The sequence below is a fragment of the Ananas comosus genome, linkage group 1, assembly GCF_001540865.1.
Source record: "Ananas comosus cultivar F153 linkage group 1, ASM154086v1, whole genome shotgun sequence".
NCBI lineage: Eukaryota > Viridiplantae > Streptophyta > Magnoliopsida > Poales > Bromeliaceae > Ananas > Ananas comosus.
The window spans coordinates 11,472,402-11,490,700 of record NC_033621.1 but is presented as its reverse complement, the minus strand read 5'-3'; the positions used below and the strand labels follow the sequence as shown (position 1 = coordinate 11,490,700).

Below are 18,299 nucleotides of genomic sequence, written 5' to 3'. Positions count from 1 at the left end.
ATTAATTTCATGCCGAGCTTGACCTTAAATTTATGCTTGAAATTAATCTCAAGCCAAGCTTGAGCTAAGATAGGCTCGGCTCAAGCTCGGCTTGTTCCCACCCCTAATATTCCTAACCAGGTTGGACTACTACAATGAAATTTCCGTAAAAAAAAAAAACAAAACATATATTTAAATTTAAATAAAATACTTTTACAATGAAACATGTAACAATTTTTCCCCAAGCATTCGTGAGCAATCTCGCTGTTATGTTCGAAATTTTACAGACCATACATGTATATATTTATATATTACCAACATCTATCCTGTGAATTCCGATTTTGAATTCCGATTTCTCGCATGGCACACGCCGGTGATCTGCATCTGGACTAGAACTTTGGCACAGACGGCACTGGCGATGATGGCGGCTTCAAATCCTCGTACCTGCTCGCAACATCGAATGTTTCCGAACATTAAGAGACGAAATTAAAAGCAGCAGCAAGATCTCTCTATAAAAAAACCGATCGAGAAGTATTACATGGTGTACGGCGAGAGAGGCCGCTGTTTTGCAGGCTCTGACTCTTTCGCAGTTATAGTCTGAGGACTGCCATCCGCGGTAGAAGGTGAGTTGGGAGGAGACGGTGATGAAGGCGGCTTCAAACCGTCTTGTCTGATAACAGCAACAATTTTCACGACAAAATGAAGCGTAAAAAGAAGTAACATATATACAGCAACTGAATTGTGTTTTAGAGATCAATCTTTTTAAACAGTGTTGCTTACGCTGTATACGGAGAGAGAGGCTTTGCTTTATAGCCTGGATCGTGCGCAGCTGACGTGCTTGGTTTAGTAGGCGTAGGAGAGGTCGGCGGCTTTAGATCATCGTACCTGCAAATACGAAATTGTTGCGCGCAATTTTTATTTTCATCCTTTTTGTTGAGGTTTATATAGTTTCAGACATATATTGTTGGAAAGCGACATACACCGTATAAGGAGACAGCGGCCTGTCCTTAGGCTTCTCCTTGACAATCTCTTCGGCAGAAGAAAGCGCAAAATTCAGCTCCAGTTCAGCTGGCAGCGCCTGACATACAAAACGAAGCGTTTTATGAGAAAAGCGCAGAACAGCAGACGAATTTACATGAATAGACATTGTCCTACTCAAAAACAAACAGCAAATTAACCAAATTATTAAGTTGTTCCTATTTTGTCTGACGGGCAGAAAGGGTTTGAGTAAGATACCGACCCGTTTCGAAGGAATTTTGGCAAGAAGCTCTTCCATCGGTAGTAGCGGCGCAGTCGTCTCAGCAATCACTTCGACCACTTTACAGAATGATAGCCGTCTATTTTTCGCCATACACGCCATGAGCTCCGCAACCTGATGTTATAATCCTCGCACTCTAAACCTCGTAAATACCGTTATTGCACCTTAACACGGATTGAATGGGATCAAAAGAGTGAACCTGAAGGTTTGAGACTTGACCACCGAAAAAGGTGTCCTCGTCTGCAAGTACGAGGTTGTGGGTTTCCTTATAAGAATCCGTTGGCCGCTCCATTCCTCCAGGTCTTACTATCTGAATATCAAAGAAAATATACAACCGAAGTTAGAACAGTCGAAAGAACCTCCGATATGCATGATTTGAAATACGAATTTTATCGCAGAATATGCTATGTTACCACATACTGTGAAAGGAAGACCACTCGCAATTAGCGCTTCTTCGGCTTTTCTTTTCCAAATCAGAACTCCCCAAAACAAGCTATAATATAACATAACATAGTGATAATAAGGAACAAAAATTCTTGTTACCGCAAAAAGTAGATCTTTCCAGTAAAATTCATCATGCTAATACGGTAGTTTCTAACAAGTTTTTTCTTCAAAATAATGCTCTTAAATGGCACTTACTTCAAAATGGCTGCAGGAAAGCCGATCTTGCTCGTCCCCAAGGATGTAAGCAAAATGAAGTGATCGACTTTTGCGGTAGTTGCTGCACAAAAGAAAAGGGGTAAGAAAACAGGCGAGAATACGACGCATTGCGAATACGAGCTAGTATTTAGTGGCGCAGCGATTTCATAATTTATCTCACTGAATTGTAGCAGGAAATCAAGTAGCTATGCATATACAATCTTTATTTTACCTGCATCAATAAGGTTCTTTGTAGCCTTATAATCGATGCGATACGGTCCTGTTACATCAAAAACCTCCTTTTCACTAGCTCCAATGCAGCATATAACTACGGAAGCATTGGCTATAGCTGGTACTATCCCACCTTCGTTTTCCAAGTCGCATTCGACAATTTCAAGCTTTTCTACAGCTGGTCTAGATACCAAAAATACTTTATGTTATTGACGGTACGAAGCAAATACGACTAGAGCAAACGAACAACACTGCAAATCTTACGTGGGGTTCCTGAATCTAAATTCATATTTCGAACGCTCTGCAAAACACGAAACAATAGATAACATTAGTACAATTTTGGCGCCTAATTAAAGGCGACAATTTGAAAAGCTTTGATCTCTCACTTGCACGAGGGGCTCCGCTCTCTGAGAACTTCTGACGCCGGCTCGGACTCGAAAACCAAGTCTAATAAGCTCTCTGGCGAAAATTGAACCGTTCAGCAAACTAACAGAATAGATGCATTCACCACTTGAGACTTAAAAGATGAGGGGAGTAAGATTCTGCGACCTTACAGTCCGCGAACCTACTCTGCCAGTGGAACCAGCAACAAATACGACTTCTTTTTCTTTCGAACTCATTTCCTGTTTAGTTGCTGCTGACGTGCTCGGCAGCGTGGATCCAGATGATGCTTTCACAGATGCTATGGAAGAAATTTGGGAGCGCGACGATATTAGGTACGATACGTGTAATTCAAAGCAAGGTTCAAAATATGCGCCTCGACGCTTTTCTATGACAAAATTATGTGCAATATCTAAGACATCTGTATAACTGTAATAGCACTTTAGGCCAATACAACACGCTAGTACTGATGCGCTACGTCGTTTGTTCAAACACTTGATCTGGCTATGGCATGGAGACCTTGCTTATCCTACGGGGGTGAACAGTGTCATTTGATTCGCGCGTCTCAGAATAACTTCGCGCGTGCTATCTATACATCGATCGTTACTCGCAAAAGCCCTAACTAGGTGTCCTGCTGCCATGATCAATTTGTTTCTGACCACATTGGCAGTTCTGAATACTTGATATCAGTAAGAATTATCCAACTTAATTATTATTATTATTTTTTTAAGCTAACATATCCTAGATCTAAGATATAGGTAAGCTTTAATTTGACTATCCTGCAGTTTCATCTCAATTTGTATCCAAAAAATCTACTGTCAAATAGAATAGCAAGTGAGATTTCTTAATAACAATAACACAGGTGACAAAGTGAAATGAGAGCTTCTGCTTTTGGACCTTCTGGACATATTTGGCCTTACACTTTGGCATTGGCATACTACTGTTTGTTTGATGAAGTACTGTTAGCTAGAGAAGTACATAAAAAGAGGCACTGCATCAAATTTCTCTCTGTATCTTTATAATTTAAATTTAAATTAGAGCTGCTGCTTTTGAGGCCCCGATCTTAGTTGATAGTTAGAAGCAGAAGCAGAACTAAACACTGGTCATTAAAAATCTCATTTTTACTTTTCGCCGCAGCAAAAGCTCCAAACTTTTTATAGTATAACAGTTTGGCATAACATACCAAAATTGCTGCTACTAATAAAGGCAACACACCAATCCCTAGAAAATGGGAAAGGAGAACCAAATCACAGGTAAAACATGCCAAAATGCACATCATCTAAAAATTAGAAATTGATGAACACCTATTACATAAAAAGACCCAAAAATGGAGAAAATACCAGAATTTGAATGGAAAAAGCTATGATTTTTCCCATCTGGGCACCTCGTGCTTCTGCGCGGAAAAGCCACAGCTTCCCCGAAAAGCGAGTTGGGTTTATGAACTTCGCCTCTTCCCACCAAACACAAAGAAGCTCTTCTCAGTCTCAGAGGAGGAGTCAAAAATTGCAGAGAAAAAAGCTCCATTTTTCGAATTTTTTTTTAAAATTATTAAATATTATTTTTTTCCGCTATTTTTCTAGGAGAACGTTGTATTTATCAAAAAAATATATTTATATAAGTGAAATTTTAATTATCGTATAATCCGACGTGGCAGAGCCAAGTCCTCATCTTTGGATGTCGTGGGCCCCACATGTCTATCCTCCTCCGGCTTCCATAGGCCTTGGGCCTTTTTGAGCGCTTGAATGGGCCCATTAGGCCTTGCTCAATATAAAGATTTTCGACATTCGAAGTGCCTGTAGATCCTGTTTGGATGCCGGAACAAGTTATTCAGTACTAGTTTGCTCGATAAAAAGATTCGCGGTTGTCATTGAAAGTTACGAGTTTGATTTTATCTCTTTAAAATATTTTTCTATCCATGATTTGGTAGAATAACAGATTTCACTTATTATGAGTAAATTTATCTTATACAGATAAAACGAATTTTTGAGATTGAATATGGTATATGTTGTCAGATCGTTGGCGCTAACTATTAATCCCAAAAGCTCGAGCTACGCAACCAATATCTCTCTAGGAAAAAATACGCAACTAATTCGCTTAAAGCGTATAGATACAGCACCCACGGATCTCGATTATGACTCGGTCCAATCAGTCTCACGTCACTTCGAACATGACTCGGCCCATCCAGTCTCATGCCATTTCGAACATGACTCAGCCCAATATGACCTCCCGCCACAAGGCAAAATGCTGGCTCATTTAAGCCAACATATGTGTCATCCTGGACTCCTTTTGGTCATACTTGGACGTTAGAATAAGTTATGCAGTGATAAATTATTCGGTATAAAAATTTGTTGTTATTTTGGAAGCTACAAGTTTTGGTTTTTGATCCTGAAAATATCTCAGCATCCATGATTTAAAAGTTTATCATATTTCACTTGTGAGGAGATTTTTATATTACATATTAGGAGTAAACGACCTGTGGAGATTGAATATATATGGTATGTTATCTTAGACTGAATATGGCATTTTTATATTATACAAGAATAACTTACTTATATTCAATAAAACAATTACTCGATATGAAACTTTTTTGGTGTGACTGAAAGTGAGTAGTTTAATTGTTGCTCGTTAACGAAAGGCCTTGGGATTTATGATTTGGTAGGATATCATATATATTTCGCTGACAATTAGAGATAATAAATTGAAATCCGAATACGGTATAACAATCTGCACAGTGGAATATTGCACTCCTCATCTAAAAAATACAGCAAACTTTCTAAGTAAATTAAAGATATGTGCGGAACAAGATGGTCATGCATCCAAACAAGACCATAGAGATATTAGTTGAATTCCTTTTTATGTGCTTCAATTCTTTAATCTGCTATTGATCCCCTAACTAATTAACTAAAAAGAATAACTAATTAAAGTACTTTTCTAAAAGAAAATACCTTTTAAAATTACTCTAGTCAAACATGTTCTCACCAAGTCCCTTTATCTCCAAATTGTAATTTTGCTGCAAAACAAATTAACAAAATCCTAATTAAGAAAAACAAAAGAAACCAGTATTAACATGCCCTTTTTCTTTTTTTATTTGTTTTTTACGAGAGAGAGAGAGAGAGAGAGAGAGAGAGAGAGAGAGAGAGAGAGAGAGAGCTAGGCTGATATACTATCGGTAGCACGGAGGCCTCCGTGTTACCAAATTGTTTTCAATGATGCGGCTTCCAAATCGACGATCGGCTCCGTTAGACTTGATCTACACTATTGAAAATATTTGAAAACTAAATTTCATAATTTTTCGGTATCATTTATATATCAAACAAGTAGTTTAAAAATGAAGAGCTGAAAATAAAAATCTCATAAAAAATAATAATAAAAAACTTGAATTTAAGATCAGAGGTATCGATCTTACTCTAAATAGTAAAAATAAATTTCTATAAAAGGTTCATCAGATTTAGATTGTTTTACACCGTTAAACCCACAAACGTATTACATCTACCATTAAAATTGTCAATTTTGAGACCTTTTGATCACTAGCCAAATGATATCGAAAAATTATAAATTTAGTTTCCAAATACTTTCAATAATGTAGATCAAATCTAATGGAGCCGATCGTCGATTTGCTAGCCGCATAATTGAAAATAATTTCGCAGCACGGAGGTCTCCATACTACCGATAGTATACCAGCCTAGCTCTCTCTCTCTCTATATATATATTTTACTAGTACACAACAACTTTTTTAGAAAAGATCAAAATAAGAGAAAATCAATGTGAATTTTGTGAACATCAATATATATATATATATATATATATATATATATATATATATATATTTAACGATAGGAATTATCGATTCAAAAATTCTATCATAAAAAATAACTTACAAGCATTAAGACAATCGTACTCGTAAAAGTACAATATAGTAACGAAACTCCAATATATATATATATAGAGAGAGAGAGAGAGAGAGAGAGAGAGAGAGAGAAATGTCAATGGTCCCCTAATGAAACAGCATAAAAAGTTAGCTATGGGACAGTGATACACAGCCCATTTGGTGTGCCATTAATTGACTTGCAATCAATCACATTCCCCTGTAATTTTTCCTTCAGCAATCAACCACCATTTCTGGCATTAATTCCTCAATCATCAGCTCCAGCTTCCCCCAATTAACATATGCCATGTGTGTTGCTGATTGATCCCTAAAGGCCCAAAACTGAGAGGAAAAAAAAAAAAACAACAACAACAACAACAACAACAAAAATTAATCTTACTTGGTTATTAATGATTATTGGTTCCACCAGTAATTCATATCAAAATAATGTTATAAATATTTAATTATTTTTAAATTTTATTGTATAAAAAATATCTTTATATTATTATTCAAGTATCATATTTACTTTAAAATTCTGATTTTTAGACTAAATTTAGGAGATACAAAATTTCAAGTTGCACTTGTCACAATAGAAAATAAAATCAACAAAAATAAAAATCAATCATATTTAAATTAAAAATTACTCTAATGAAAAAAAAATAAAAAAAAAACCAGCAAGCTTGTTTGGAGCCAGATTGGTTAATTCGCTGGTTGAACTGCCGATTCAAACAGTTCAAAATGGGTTTTTGGCTTATCCGGGTCGAAACATTGAAGTGAACTATTTTATTAACTGGATCAAGATCGAATAGGTCAAAATTAACAGTCGGCTCAAAGTAACCGGTTTTTAAAACATTGGTTATTAGTAGAAATAATTGTAGTTTGTATTGAAAGATAAACTTGTTATATGCATAAATTTTCTACATGAAATAGATTTAGCTTCCTCGCAAAGGGTCCCTTTAGGTAGTTTAATTATATATAATCAAACTTAATCTCCTTGCCATCCGTTGTTCATCAATAGTTTAAGCTGCGAGAAAATGATAATTTTAAATCTTAATTACATTCACGAACCCCTCGTGTCTAGCCTAAGAAATGGACTTGAATTAAATAAAAAAATAATAATAATATTAGAAGCATAGCAGAACTCACTACAACAAAAACGGTCTATAGCGACACTTTTAAATGTAGGTACATATCAAAATAGTGCTGTTAGCTAAAATTACCGACACTTTTAAAAAGTGTTGCTATATGTGGGGTCGCTGGGTATATAGTGACAGTTAAAGAGTGTCGCTATAACCTAAAAGAGTGCTGCTAATTTACCAACACTTATTTAAGCATTTAGCAACTGCCGAAACTCTATCTCATTGGCTGCGGTGGCGGAGAAGGACGACAGTAAAGACTCTTCGTCTAGAATTTCAGTAGATTGAGTGAAGAGAGAAGAAGAGATGGTAATTGATTTTTCTTTTTTTTTTTCTTTTCTGTTTGTAATCGGGCCAAATGGACTAGGTATGGTGGGTTGAGTAGAGTAATCTTTTATTTTTGATTGGATTGGACTTTATATTTAGGCATTAGTAGATGTGTTTTTAAGTTTTAGCATAAATGGGACACTTACTCAAAAGTGTCCCAAACATGTGTCCCTATAACCTAATTCTGTTGTAGTGACTAAAACTTAAGAAATCTTATTCTTATATCATATTAAATTATGTAAGACAATTAATCATTTTTTGGGAGAAAATTATTTTTTTATAATTTTTTTAAAATAAAATTGTTATATATATATATACAGAATTTATTTAGCAAAAAAATATATATTAAAAACAAACAAAAAAACAGCAGCAATATCAAAACAGTGATCAGCAATCAATTAATCAGGTCGATGGATGATGATACTCATGCTAAATTAATTACTTCAAAATATATATATATATCCNGAAAGAGAGAGAAAGAGGTGCAAAGCTCTTTCCTTAGTTTTTGTAACCCTTAATTTGTCCGTACGAGGAGAGAGAGAGAGAGAGAGAGAGAGAGAGAGAGAGAGAGAGAGAGAGAGAGAGTGTGCGTAGAACACTTGTATGTTTCTTAACAACTAATTAATTCCCTGCAAATATATATTTTATCTATATATATATATATATATAGTCATACCCACTACAAATTAAAATTGTACCTCTAACAAAAGGCTATAAAAATTTAAAATTGTTAAAATTAAAAGACAAAATATTTCATCTCTGTCATCAATTTCTTTCTTAATTAATCCTCCTCTTTTTTTTTCTTTTTTTTTCTTTTTTCTTTTTAAATTTACCTGTACCATAAATCCTAGCTAGTGTCACTATGATCATGATCTGAAACCCTAATAATTAGCTAAGTAACTATTAATGTTCCCCCCCATCACCTCCCAGTAAAAAACCCTAACTAACGAACTAACTAACTAACTTAACTGCCAATCAACCGCCAAATTCTCTAACGGCTCCGAATCGGCCTCCGCCGCCGCCATCGCTGCCGCCGACCCCTGCGCCGCTCCCTCCACTGCCCGCCGCCCCGTGCCGCAGCCCCAGCGTCAGCGACACGTCGCCCGCCGCCCCGAATCTCAAAGCGTGCGTCGCCGCCGCCGCCGCAGCATACCGGCCGCTGTACAATCCCGCGTGCGCCATGTCCGCGACGGCGGAGGATGTCGACAGCTGCGGGGGCGCCTGCGGCGCGTTCTGCGGGCCGGGGGCGGGGGGCCCGCCAGGGTGCGGTTCGGATTTTGGAGGCGCACCGCCTACGCCGGAGGAGGAGGGGGGGGAAAGCGACGATGCTGCATCGGCGGCGGCGGCGGCAGCGGCGGCTTCGTCGTCTTCGTCGTCGTCGTCATGGTCCTTGGCTTCTTGCTGGTACATCTCCTCCACCATGGGCTTCCATAGCCGGACTCTTGCATTGATGAACCAATTGGACACCTGCAACAACCAAAAAAATAAATTAAAAGTAAAATAATAAGAACATTTTAAAAAGATGAAAAAACAAGAGTGGTGCAGGTGTTGTGGGCTCATTTCTTTGGTACGTGGAGTGGTCAATTAACGTTGGTTTGTTGTCTATACGCGCGCGTTAAATGTGGTAAAAGTACCATGCAATTCATGCATCGTAAACAATGCGACATGAGGAGGGAGAGAGAGAGAGAGAGAGAGAGAGAGAGAGAGAGAGAGAGAGAGAGAGAGAGNGAGAGAGAGAGAGAGAGAGAGAGAGAGAGAGAGAGAGAGAGAGAGAGAGAGATGGGACATGCACTGCATGCAACAATTGTAACGATGCAATTCAATGCTGGGTGTCGTGATGCTGGTCTATAAGAAAGGGCAAACTCCTCCAGTCAAAGTGCATAGAAAATAAAAAAAAATAAAAAAATAATAGTAATAATAATAGTAAACTCTTTTTCCATAAACCACGACCTCTACTGCATGCTTGCACAAATATGCTCCTAGGAGAAACGCAAAAGTACTTGAGATGAAAACAATTAATGAAAGAGGAGGGAAAAATATATAAAAAAGAAATAAGCATGCACTACACAACTTGTCTTTTAATTCTCTTTTTCTCTTTGGTTAATTCTTAATTATTATTATTATTATTGGTTTTGGACTAGCTACTTGTTCAAATTAAGAAGGGGGAATGAAATAATGTAAAGGCTTAATTACACTCTACTGCATTGTACTTTAGTGTTAGTTTTATTTGGTATATTTTACTTTTTTTTTTTTCAAAAATACCATTGTACTATTATATCACTAAGCTACTTTGTTTCTCCCCAATATCTATATTACTGTTAACAAATATATTGCTTTACAAAAAATCTAACAACTATATTAAGAGGCATTGGTTGTATAATTTAAAAAATATAAAATGAATTTCAATAATAGACCCATTGAAAACTTTCCATCAACTTATTTTCAATTATTTTTTATTATTTTTATATATTTTATTATTTTTTATGTCAAATTGAGCTAAATATGTGTTCTGTTATTTTTAACCAAAATTTTTTAATAGCTTTTATACAAAATTATAGATTTATTGTTTATAATGTTGGCATGGGAAAAAAAAAATTGTTTAGTTTAGTGGCGCATTTGAAAAGTGAAGAAAAGCTGTAAAATACAGTATAGTATAGTGTAATGATGCCTGATGCAAATGAAAACATGAACTACAATAGATTTATTTGTGCAGATGGAAAGATGAAGAAAAAAATAGAGAGCAATTAAAACTCCAGTAGGAAGTAAAGATGATCAAAGTAAGGAATTAAATGATTCAAACAAGTGAGATCTCCATGTCTAGGTTGTAATTAACACACCAACACACTACATTAACTACTGTTGTATTGGGTGCAGTTGAAGATCATGTGCATTTAATTTCAGGCAAAAAAAGTAGGAGAGGTGGTGATGAAACAATACTGGGATAGGAAGCAAATTAAAAATTCCATGCAGAGCTACACTTTTAGGCAACAATTAATATAAAAAAATATATATATAAAGAGTTTTTTTTTTTATATCTTTTTGCTTTTTTGTTTTGTTTTGTTTTGTTTTTTTTTTTAATAGGAGTGGTGGGGAGAAGAGGACACACCTGATTTCTGGATAAGCCGGTCTGCCTTGCCAGGAAATGCTTATCTGCATCACTTGGATACCTGAAAAATTAATATATATGTAGCCAGAGTGATCAGAACACCCACCAAAAAAAAAAAAAGAAAAAAAAAAGAAGAGAATCTAAGATTAAACCTAGGCCACAAGATCTTAAAATAATGATAATAATATTTAAGGAGGTAAGTAAACTGATCTTAATATACACCGTTTGAAACAAGTGTACCTTAGTTTTGAAAGTTTGAATTTCAGTACCTAACCTTCATGAAATTTTGATTTCGCTATGTACCTATATCCCGTAATAATGCAAAATATTTGCGACAACTCAATGCATTTGCACACATCTGTACTGCACAATATTGTCTTCCCTCAATCTCATTCTGTACTTTGTATCAAACCTTCCAAAACTTACATAGAGAAAAGGTGCAGCAAGATGAGGAGTAGATATTGAAGTATGAAACGAAATAGATATCAGATGATAACGTGGCCCCCAGGTGTTGAGAAACATGCACTTGGTGCAAATAATAATGAGAGATACTTGGTCTACAACTCATTTCGGGCTTAGTCAACTCTTTGTATGCTTTCAGTATTAAAAAAATAAAATAAAAAATAGATTGGTAATTAAGACTAGTGTAAAATTTATGGCCTTTGGATGAGGGTGTTGTAGTATTACAATCAAAGGTAGTTGTAGAGGAAGAATTGCTCAATAATAATTTTTTTGTAGCAGTAGTAAAATAGTAAATTAGAATTTAAAAATGTTCAACATCATAATACAATTTTTTAAAAACTTCAATGCCTATTTGAAAATGACTTATATAGTTTTGACAATCTCCATGCATGGTTACCAAAAAAAAAAAACAAAAGAAGGGTCCTACTTTCCATCACAATTTAACTACAACAAGAAATTTTTTTGCCATATTTCTTTTTTTTTTCTAAATAAAGGGAAATTTCAAAAGGCAAAATTCATAGATTTTTTTCCCCCTAATGAGTGCCTTGAGGAAAACTCATTTAGACATTAACTAGGGTATGAGAGTAATAACTATCTCATGAATTGGTGTGAGGAGATACACTTACTCATGCCTTTTGAATTATCTTAATAATTATATTTAATAGATCTTAACGAGTATTCTTCAAGTACTCAGTAGAAACATACCCAAATACATAAGCTATAACAATTAAGTGAAGTTTGAATGTTATGGTTCTTCTTGTTGTTGTCCTTGGGTTGTGGAATCTCCTATCACCAGTCAAAAACAAAACAAAAAAAAAAAAAAGGAAAAAGGGGGAAAGAGAATGTTATGGTTGTTGTTGTGGCATGTGGCATATCCTTGTAAAAGGGAATTAATGAAACAAAGAGAGAAGCTTTTCCTCAGCTTTTTTTGGTGTAAAGACAATGCCCAAGGACAAATGCAGGGGGCTGAATCTTTAGAGGAAAAGTAATCACAGATTACATAAAAGTGCTAATCATTTTACTACATAATGCTAATGCTGTTGCAATCATCATTCAAATTAAAAAGTAGAGTAAACACTTGCAGCTAGTAAAATTTTTTCCTTTTTTTTTTTATCAGCTTTTCACCCAGGCCAGCATTAGTTCTCTGGGGCTTATATATATATATATACATATCTATTAAAGTCAAACAATATTAAGTAAAACATGAAGAATGTATATAGCTATATATTTATATATGTGTGCATAAAAAGCATATGTATTAATGAAAAAGCAGTGCATCAGAACAGCAGTGAAAAAAAGCCAAGAATTACTGCATAACCACAGTAAGCGTAGATCTCGAAGAATTTAGACAAGCTTTACCAAAAGCACAACAAAATCGAGAAAGAAAGGGGGGGAAAAAGCATGCATGCAGTTAATGGGTGTAGTACCAATAATGAGAGATGTGTCCAAAAATCCAAATGGATATATATATATATATATTTATACATATATATATATATATATATATATATATATATAGAGAGAGAGAGAGAGAGAGGAGATGAGAGAGTGAGGCTACTTGCTTCTGGAAGCACGGACCTTCCGTGCTTTCAGATCGTTTTTGACTGGTTGCAACTTTCAAATCTTGATCGGCTCCGTTAAACTTGATCTAGAGTATTTGAAGTATTTAAGAAAATAATTTACAATTTTCGATATCATTTGCCTAGTAAACTAAGGGCGCTCAAAATCAACGGCTGAAATAAAAATCTTACAAAACGTGATAATTATGACATTAAAATTTTAAATCAAAGATATTGATCTTGTTTAATATAGTATAAAGAATTTTCTATCAAAATTTTCATGTGATTTGGATATTTTTACACCATTAAACTTGCAAACGGCTCACTACGGCTATTGAAATTTGTTGATTTTGAGCCTATTCGATTACTAGGCAAACGATATCGAAAAATAATAAATTTATTTTCTAGGAACTCCAAATACTCTAGATCAAGTTTAACGGAGCCGATCGACGATTCGAAAGTCGCAACATCGAAAACGAGCTGGAAGCACGAAAGGCTCCGTGCTTCCGATAGCATAGTAGCCTCACTCTATATATATATATATATATATATATATATATAAATAGGAACAATGCAAGGTATATTTACTCATAGATTCAATAACAAGTGTACTAGCATATACATTCATTAGTAAGTTGTTAGGAAAAGAATAATATAATTTAGTTATAATAAAAATGTAGCTCGTGTAGCAAAAAATACGGTGTAAATTTCACACTCATTCATCCAAGAATTTAAAAACTCTTTTAGGTGTCTAATATAAAAAAAAATAATAAGACTAGAGAGAAAATGCTTATACTTTGTACCAGTAAAATTTCTCAATTTATATATTTTTGGCAAAAATAACTAAGAAAATTTTGTCACGTACACCAATGTAAGTATATAAACCGTGGAGTAAGTACTTTACATGGAAAAAAAAATGTATATAAACCGTGGAGTAAGTATTTTACATGGAAAAAGAAAACATTTTTTGCATCCAAATGGATTGTATTGAGAATAAAATGTATGCATATATATGTTCTCCTTGCACTCTCCCCTATTACCTGACTACTTTAAATTTTTTTCCTATGAAATGCCTAACGTTACCATAATCTAATTAAGAATTATTGGTTAATTAAAAGAATCTTTATCAATAGAAGTTAAGATTATCTTTTTTTTTCTATGTAAGAAAAAAAAAAAGAAATTTCAAAGTCAAGGGACTACTAAAATGAGCAAATGAAAAGTAGTGCAGGGTCCAACCATACATATATATACAGGGACATATATTTATCCCTACCACTTTACCCTAGTGTGTGTATATATATATGTACATGAAGAGCCACATTGCTCTACCATGCATGCAAATTGAAGTGTATACGACGTACATATATGTATGCATGTATATGTATTTATATAAAAAGAAATTAAGAATGAGAGAATTAAACGAAGTTACGTAGTTGGAGAGGGAAGGGAAGAGTGAGTGTGTGTGTAAATATACATACGGGTGGAGGAAGTGCTCGAAGAGCCAAGCGCGCAAGACGTTGACGGAGCGCTCGGGGAGGCCGCGCTGGGGCCGCCAGGCCTCCTGCTCCATCATGCCCATGTGGTGGAAGGCGCGCTGCTGGCGCAGGTTCTGGTCGAGGATGCGCAGGCGGGGGGTCTCGCCCTTGGTCAGCCCCGAGCCGCCGCCCGCGTCCTTCTCCCCGAGGAGCTCGCACGCCTGCCGCAGCTGTGCGGAGATCGCGTCCTTCAGGCACCGGAAGTGCCGCGACATCGCCTTCTGCGCCAGCGCCGTGTACGGCGTCGCCGCGCCGAACCCCATCACCGAGTCGAACGAGTTCACCACCATCTGCATCTGCTCGCAGTAGTGGTTGTATCTTCTCTCCACCTGTTGCAGTCCAAAATAATACACAAATGACGTTTTTATTTTTTAAGATATAAACCAAACAAACCAAGAATATATAAAAATAACCACCATTTTTCTCTATATATAATATATGTATGGTTGGTGTAATTAAAAGTAGGATTGGAGGTCTCATTATACACAATCAAAGCTTTTTATATGTAGCAAACACACACACACACACACATATGTGTGTGTGTGTGTGTGGGTAGTGTAGAGTAGTTGCTTAATATATATATAGTAAGATGGAGAGGAAACCATATGTCGAAGAGGAAACCCAGCTATTACGTATGTGATTGCTCAATTACTTACTGTGGAAGTTAACATAGAAGAGGTTCCTTCATGAATCTCCATGAAAGGAGCAGTAACATGCATGTAGGGTGGTAAGTGAGAGACAGAGAGAGAGAGAGAGAGAGAGAGAGGTGAGGGGGATCGAATTGAATGATCCTAATAGTGCCAAAAAACAGTTAGCTCATTTATATTTATAGGTGTGTAGATATGATGATGTGTTGGGGAGAGTAGGAATGCATCAAAAGGGCTTTTTTTTAAAAAAAAAACAAAAACAAAAGATTCACAGCAATTAAATGATTGTGTGGGAAATAAACTAATCAGAACGTGTCTTTTTCTTTTGTGAGCGTGTGAAATAAAGAAAGAAAGAAAGAAAGAAAGAAAAACTTACATATGAATAAATTTAAAAACAAGAAAAGGATGGATCAACTCCCATAGATAGGTTGTAGCTAGGTCAACTCACACAATTAAAAAGCCCCAACTGGGTAGTATATAGTAGTATAGTACTAGTAGTAGTAGTAGTTGTTTTTGTTGTTATTGTTGTTTGGAATTGTTACTATATATGAAGGGCAATGGAAATCTCTCTCTCTCTCTCTCTCTCTCTCTCTTTGAGTTTTGAAATGAATGCAAACAATTAAAACCACCCATTTTACTACTAATGCTATTGGATAACAAGAAATTAGTGGACCACTGGAGCATGATATAACTCCGAATGGAGATGCTTTTTGGGTTCTCTCATTAACTAATGAGATTTTGGGGAGAGTTACCATAACACTCCTATATATTTATATACATATCCCACACCTTCTAGAATAGATAAATCCAATTAATTGCATCAAATTACTCTTTAAAAAGTAATCCCAATAATTACAGGTTAAAATGACTTGATATCAACCAACCCCAAACTCTACGCAATTGCCGGCCGGAATTCTTGTTGGCTCCTCACATTAGAAAACAAAAATTTAGCTGTGGGGCTAGAGAGAGAGAGAAGAGAGAGAGAGAGAGAGAGATCAGAGAGAGAGATGGGTGCATGTGTTTTAATTTATTGACTAATTAAAAGGTTGAAGAGTAATTAACAGTAATTATAGTACTACTTGCCTCGTCAAGCATGGAGATTAACTTGGCCTTCTTCCTCTGCTGCTCAAACCTCTCTGCAGGAGACAAGGGAGGGGCCTCCTTCGACGACGATGTGGATGCAGCAGCCGCCGCCGCCGCAGAGCTCGAAGCCCCGCTGTTGCCGCCGCTTTTAGGGTTAGGGTTATTGGCGGCGGACCCTCGTCCGATCCGGCCCGACCGGAATTGGCCCCTCCCAACGCTGCAGAACTCTTCGAGCAGCTCCTGCGCGGCCCGCGCGTACTTGGAGCTGCGCAGCACTGCCGCCACCCCGGCCGGCCCGAACCCCAGCTGCGCGGCCTGCGGCGGCCCCAATACCTGCCCATGGCCTTCCAACTGCAAGTGGTGAAGCTGCTGCTGCTGCTGCTGCTGCTGGTTGTAGTACAGCATGGCAGCGTCGCGCACCCGCAGCTCCTCTGCCGCCTTCGCCATTTCGAATTGCTGCAGCGACGACGACAGCGACAGGCTCAGCCCTTGACCGCCGCCGAAGGAAGCAGCGGAATTGTCCCCAAATGCTTGGATTAGGGCTTGGTGGTGGTGGAGAGTTTGCGTATGCTGCTCTGGCTGCGGTGGCGGCGGTGGCGGAGGAGGGGGAGAAGGAGATCGCGTATGCTGATGACGATGCAGCAGTGGCGGCGGCGGAGGGGGATTCATCAAGAAGAGCTGCATGGCCGAGTCGGCGGTGAGCGCCGGGTGGTGGTGCATCGCCTGCTGCTGCTGCTGCTGCTGCTGGGGCTTGTTCGACGAGCCTGCGTACCAATCGCCGGTCCCAAAGGCTGCCATCGGCGGCGCCGCAGGCCTCATGGCAGACAGCTGGCGATATCCAAGAAAGTCGGCGCCCGACGGGCAGCCGCCTGCGAAATTGAACATCTCCGACAGCATGCTGCCGGTGGCGGCGTGCCCCGCCCCTCCGGCGGCAGTGGCGTACATGCTCGCTTCTTGTCCGCCGCCTTCTCCATCTCCGTCGCCAGTGTCGTCGTCTATCGGGACTAGCTGAGCGTGTCCGGTGGCTGCCGCGCCAGCCGGGTCGAATTCTTGCACCCGCAGCTTCTCCCGCCGGCTCTGCTGCGCGACGTGCTCGTGCTGGCCGGCGTTGCCGGGTATCGTCGTCGTCGTTGACGGTGCTGTGGAACGGTCGAAGACATCGGAGGAGAAGCCGAAGATGCCGCCTTGGTGGTGGTGGTGGTGGTGGTGGAAGCCGTGGGACATAGAAGTACTCGTCGTCGTCGGCGTCTGCAGCGACGAAACGGGCTTCGGCAGGCCGATGATTAGGTGCGGCGGCGGTGGCGGCGTGGCTATTCCCATGCCTCCTCTATTTCTATCTCTATCTCTCTCTTCATGGTGATTTTGGTGGTCCAATACTATTTAGAGTAATCACATGTATCTGCTGCTGCACAAAGAAGAGAACAACAACCTCATCCATGGATCGAATTGAGAACCACAGAATCAAACATGTAAAATAAATAACAAGGTGGATTAACTAGAGAATTAACAATTGGCCATATATATCTATATATGTGTGTGTGTGTGCATGTTTATGTATGTATCTTCCTCATATCATCATCATATGTACAAATAAGACTACATGGTGGTGGTGGTGAGAGAGAAAGAGTATATAGTTGTTGTTGTTGTTGTTGTTGTTGCTGTTGTTGTTGTTACCTAAGGAGATGAAGAGTGATGGGTGTAGAGAGAGAAAGTGAAGGGGCTCTTAGAGAAAGAACACATCATTGTCTTGGGGAGGAGTTGAAAGCTTCTTCTTGTAGTTGTAGTCCATCTCTCTCTCTCTCTCTCTCTCTCTCTCTCTCTCTCTCTCTCTCTCTTTGTTTCTTTGTCTCCTCTCTCTCTCTCTCTCTCTCTCTCTCTTAGCTCTCTTTCCTTTCTTTTTCTTTTTTTTTTTCCTTTGTTTTCTTTTTTTCTTCTCCGTATATCCTCTCTCTCTCTCTCTCTCTATATTTTCTCTCTCTTTCCTCTTCTTCTACAATTGAAAGGTAAGAGGAGGAGGAGGAAAAAAAAATGATGGAAATGGAGGGTGATCTTGAACAGGGCGAAGAGCTAGAAAAGGCCCCTCTCTTATTG

At 38.0% G+C, this 18,299-nt stretch overlaps 2 protein-coding genes across 5 annotated transcripts; both read right to left on the bottom strand.

Annotated features, from left to right (window-relative positions):
* Window positions 169–4,060, bottom strand: LOC109722326 (protein TIC 62, chloroplastic). Of its 2 annotated transcripts, XM_020250356.1 has the most exons (14): window positions 3,829–4,060; window positions 2,657–2,789; window positions 2,494–2,566; window positions 2,372–2,408; window positions 2,241–2,285; window positions 2,109–2,156; window positions 1,877–1,958; window positions 1,658–1,730; window positions 1,437–1,547; window positions 1,220–1,351; window positions 960–1,057; window positions 760–864; window positions 518–649; window positions 169–423 (listed from the first exon to the last, which is right to left on the bottom strand). In XM_020250356.1, exons 1-14 carry the CDS (start codon window positions 4,010–4,012, stop codon window positions 369–371), a joined length of 1,308 nt encoding a protein of 435 aa, XP_020105945.1. In that variant the 5' UTR covers window positions 4,013–4,060; the 3' UTR covers window positions 169–368. The 2 variants fall into 2 exon arrangements, with proteins under 2 accessions (XP_020105945.1, XP_020105939.1); XM_020250350.1 differs by having other exon boundaries at window positions 171–423; window positions 2,109–2,285.
* Window positions 8,518–18,074, bottom strand: LOC109710792 (BEL1-like homeodomain protein 4). Of its 3 annotated transcripts, none has more exons than XM_020233568.1 (5): window positions 17,883–18,074; window positions 16,209–17,610; window positions 14,422–14,807; window positions 10,923–10,983; window positions 8,518–9,283 (listed from the first exon to the last, which is right to left on the bottom strand). In XM_020233568.1, the coding sequence occupies exons 2-5, from the start codon at window positions 17,526–17,528 to the stop codon at window positions 8,792–8,794; spliced, it is 2,259 nt and encodes a 752-aa protein (XP_020089157.1). In that variant the 5' UTR covers window positions 17,529–17,610; window positions 17,883–18,074; the 3' UTR covers window positions 8,518–8,791. The 3 variants fall into 3 exon arrangements, with proteins under 3 accessions (XP_020089157.1, XP_020089149.1, XP_020089141.1); XM_020233560.1 differs by having other exon boundaries at window positions 16,209–17,613; window positions 17,883–18,073; XM_020233552.1 differs by lacking the exon at window positions 17,883–18,074 and having other exon boundaries at window positions 16,209–17,876.

What these genes read in the sequence shown, in the direction of transcription:
- LOC109722326 (XM_020250350.1), bottom strand. Translation starts at nt 4,012, where the DNA reads ATGGAGCTTTTTTCTCTGCAATTTTTGACTCCTCCTCTGAGACTGAGA. An exon ending in CCAAAATTCCTTCGAAACGG is followed by an intron (nt 1,058 to 1,219) that starts GTCGGTATCTTA and finishes TTTGTATGTCAG; the next exon opens with GCGCTGCCAGCTGAACTGGA. An exon ending in CCTCTCTCGCCGTACACCAT is followed by an intron (nt 424 to 517) that starts GTAATACTTCTC and finishes TGTTGCGAGCAG; the next exon opens with GTACGAGGATTTGAAGCCGC.
- LOC109710792 (XM_020233568.1), bottom strand. Translation starts at nt 17,528, where the DNA reads ATGGGAATAGCCACGCCGCCACCGCCGCCGCACCTAATCATCGGCCTG. An exon ending in TAATCTCCATGCTTGACGAG is followed by an intron (nt 14,808 to 16,208) that starts GCAAGTAGTACT and finishes GGACTGCAACAG; the next exon opens with GTGGAGAGAAGATACAACCA. An exon ending in TTCGAGCACTTCCTCCACCC is followed by an intron (nt 10,984 to 14,421) that starts GTATGTATATTT and finishes TTAATTTTTCAG; the next exon opens with GTATCCAAGTGATGCAGATA.